We start from the raw sequence: 3,335 nt of genomic DNA on the forward strand, positions 1-3,335 counted from the left end.
GTCCGGGAAGATCCCACATGCCGCGGAGCGGCTGGGCCCGTGAGCCATGGCCGCTGAGCCTGCGCGTCTGGAGCCTGTGCTCCGCGACGGGAGAGGCCACAACAGTGAGAGGCCCGCGTACCGCAAAAAAAAAAAAAGTGCCTTTGTGCCTTTTATAGGAGTTCATGGGACTTACATGTACCTTTTAGAACTTCTGAGATTATCTTTTTGGAGTGTACTTCCCAAAGTGGGGCTGTGGGCAGTAGGGTGTGCACTCTGATAACACCTTAGGTACTCATTGCCCAGCTGTTGGTACTTGCACCCCCCCGGAAGACTGCATGAGCAGGCCGCTTTCCTGAAATCCTTCCCAGCAGGGGATCAGTCAGTCATCTTCTTTCTGCCATACGGCTCAGTGGTCAAGACTGGTTTGTAATCTGTTTATCTGCTCTGAGATCCTGGAGACGCTGCTTCACCTTCCCAAGTGTTATTGGCAAGTGCTGATCCCATAGGGTGACTTTGGGATGATGGGTTAAATGGGATGATGCAGATGAAGACCTCACCCCCTAAATGGTTATGATGCTTCTTGGCCATTTTAATTTCACCTCTTGTGAATTCCCTGTTTGTGTTTTGTGTTGGTTTTTTTGGTCTCTTTTTTTCCTCAGGGAGTTTATTTTGTCTTACAAATTAGTAAGAGCTCGTTGAATATTAGCAGTATTTTTTTTTTTTTTTAATGTTGAGGTAGGTTCCCTCTATCCCCACTTACTGGAGAGTTTTTATCATAAATGGGTATTGAATTTTGTCAAAAGATTTTGCTGCATCTATTGAGATGATCATATGGGTTTTTTGTTTGTTGTTTGTTTGTTTGTTTTTTGTGGTATGCGGGCCTTCCTCTGCTGTGGCCTCTCCCGTTGCGGAGCACAGGCTCCGGACGCGCAGGCTCAGCCGCTCCGCGGCATGTGGGATCCTCCCATACCGGGGCGCGAACCCGGTTCCTTTTTTTGTTTTTTTTTTGTGGTATGCGGGCCTCCCTCTGTTGTGGCCTCTCCCGTTGCGGAGCACAGGCTCCGGACGCGCAGGCTCAGCCGCCCCGCGGCATGTGGGATCCTCCCATACCGGGGCGCGAACCCGGTTCCCCTGCATCGGTAGGCGGACGCGCAACCACTGCGCCACCAGGGAAGCCCTGTTTGTTTTTTAATTTATTTATTTTGGGCTGCTTTGAGTCTTTGTTGCTGTGTGTGGGCTTTCTCTAGTTGCGGTGAGCGGGGTCTACTCTTTGTTGCGGTGCGCGGGCTTCTCATTGCGGTGGCTTCTCTTGTTGCGGAGCACGGGCTCTAGGGCGCACGGGCTCAGTAGTTGTGGCTTGAGGGCTCTAGAGCGCAGGCTCAGTAGTTGTGGCGCATGGGCTTAGTTGCTCCGCGGCATGTTGGATCTTCCCAGACCAGGGCTCGAGCCTATGTCCTCTGCATTGGCAGGCGGAGTGTTAACTACTGCGCCACCCGGGAAGCCCGATCATATGGCTTTTATTTTTCAGTTTGTTAATATGGTGTATCACATTGATTGATTTGCGTATATTGAAGAATTCTTGCATCCGTGGGATAAATCCCACTTGATCACGGTGCATGATCCTTTTAATGTGTTGTTGGATTCTGTTTGCTAGTATTTTGTTGAGGATTTTTGCATCTATATTCATCAGTGATACTGGTCTGTAATTTTCTTTTTTTGTAGTATCTTTGTCTGGTTTTGGCATCAGGTGGCCTTGTAGAATGAGTTTGGGAGTGTTCCTTCCTCTGCAATTTTTTGGAAGAGTTTAAGAAGGATGGGTGTTAGCTCTTCTCTAAATATTTGATAGAATTCACCTGTGAAGCCATCTGGTCCTGGACTTTTGTTTGTTGAAAGATCTTTTTTTTTTTTTTTTTTTTTGGGGGTACGCGGGCCTCTCACTGTTGTGGCCTCTCCCGTTGCAGAGCACAGGCTCCGGACGCGCAGGCTCAGCGGCCATGGCTCACGGGCCTAGCCGCTCCGCGGCATGTGGGATCCTCCCGGACGGGGGCACGAACCCGTGTCCCCTGCCTCGGCAGGCGGACTCTCAACCACTGTGCCACCAGGGAAGCCCCACAAAGGCACTCTTGATAGCACTGTTTACAACAAAAAAAAAACTACAAACTTAAAAGTCTATCAGTAAGGGACTAGTCTGTGGCATACATAGACAATGGAACACTATGAAGCTTTTTTATACTAAATTTTTCCAAAATTTTAAGAGTGGCTTATCTTTGGTTGCAGGGGTCGCGGAAGATATTTTACTTTCTTCCCTTTGTTGTCCTTCACTGTTTTGATTTTTTTTTCTTACCTATTGTTTTTACCAAAACATGAGAGCTTACTGAACATCAGAGATCTATCAACGTTTAAATGAACAGAGAGACTTGAACTGTGGATTAGGTAAAGCTTTCTTCCTGGGATTTGTTACAAAACTACTCACTATCTCACTTCGGCCACCACCATCCCTGAGGGGGGGCATCAGCCCCCTGCAGCACTGCCCAGCTCCACCCACCGCTCCACAGACCAGGTCCTCGCCCTCAGGAGACACTCCAAACCCTCGGGCTGCCCTAACTATTCAAGTTCACCCTCATCGTTCCCGTCAGCTCCGCCCCCAAGGACTGGGGACCAAGGACAGACGTCAGCTTGCTCCCCGGCCTAAACCCAGTCCCAACTCGCGTCACTGCCCTCGGCGTCCTGGCCCCAGCAGCTGGGGGACCCCTCACCCCTCTCTGATCACCCCATGCAGGCAGAACCCGGTCCGCCGCCCACCCGGAACTCCACCGCGCCCGGAACCCGCAGTCCAGGGTCTGTGGCAGGGCCCCCCGGGGTCACAGCACGCCCCGGCGGCCGGGACCCTCCCCCTGGAGCACCGTTCCGAGGCAGGTGCCCTTCCAGAGCCCGTGGTGACCCCGCCCAGAGCTTCCCCCGGCCAAGCCCCCTCCACCAGGCCCCGCCCCGACGCACTTACCCTCCCGGCAGCGCCGCCTCCAGATGGTGTCGGTGTGCAGGATGCGCCGGAACTTGGTGCAGACCTGGGCCAGGCTGGGCAGGTCGGTGCCCGGCAGCGAAGCGAAGATCTCCACAAGCAGCTCGGGCGGCAGTTCCAGCAGCGAGCAGCGCGGGGGCGACGAGGGGCCCGCGCTCCGGCCGCCCTCCGCCCCGGCCAGCGCCGCCGCGCCCGCCTCGATGCGCTCTTCCTCGGGGTCCGTGTCCGGCTCGCTGTCGGCCGCTGCCGCTTCGGCCGGGCCCCGGCGCTGCTGGCGGCGCCGGCATCCCCGCGACGGGCCCACGCCGCAGAGGCGAGCGCACACCGCCATGCC

The 3,335-nt window shown here is 54.5% G+C and overlaps 1 protein-coding gene across 12 annotated transcripts in view; it reads right to left on the minus strand.

The window, feature by feature from the left end:
- FBXO31 (F-box protein 31) overlaps nucleotides 1–3,335 on the minus strand; it is a 45,151-nt gene extending 41,816 nt beyond the window's left edge. For all 12 annotated transcript variants that reach the window (XR_008615562.1, XR_008615564.1, XR_008615565.1 and 9 more), the window contains exon 1: nucleotides 2,984–3,335. Coding sequence is in view for 7 of the 12 variants with exons in the window: in XM_055079137.1 (XP_054935112.1) it covers nucleotides 2,984–3,332 (349 nt within the window). In the remaining 5 variants the exon portion in view is untranslated. The remainder of the gene's footprint in view (nucleotides 1–2,983) is intronic.

This window comes from Physeter macrocephalus, chromosome 17 (assembly GCF_002837175.3).
Source record: "Physeter macrocephalus isolate SW-GA chromosome 17, ASM283717v5, whole genome shotgun sequence".
NCBI classification, from domain to species: domain Eukaryota; kingdom Metazoa; phylum Chordata; class Mammalia; order Artiodactyla; family Physeteridae; genus Physeter; species Physeter macrocephalus.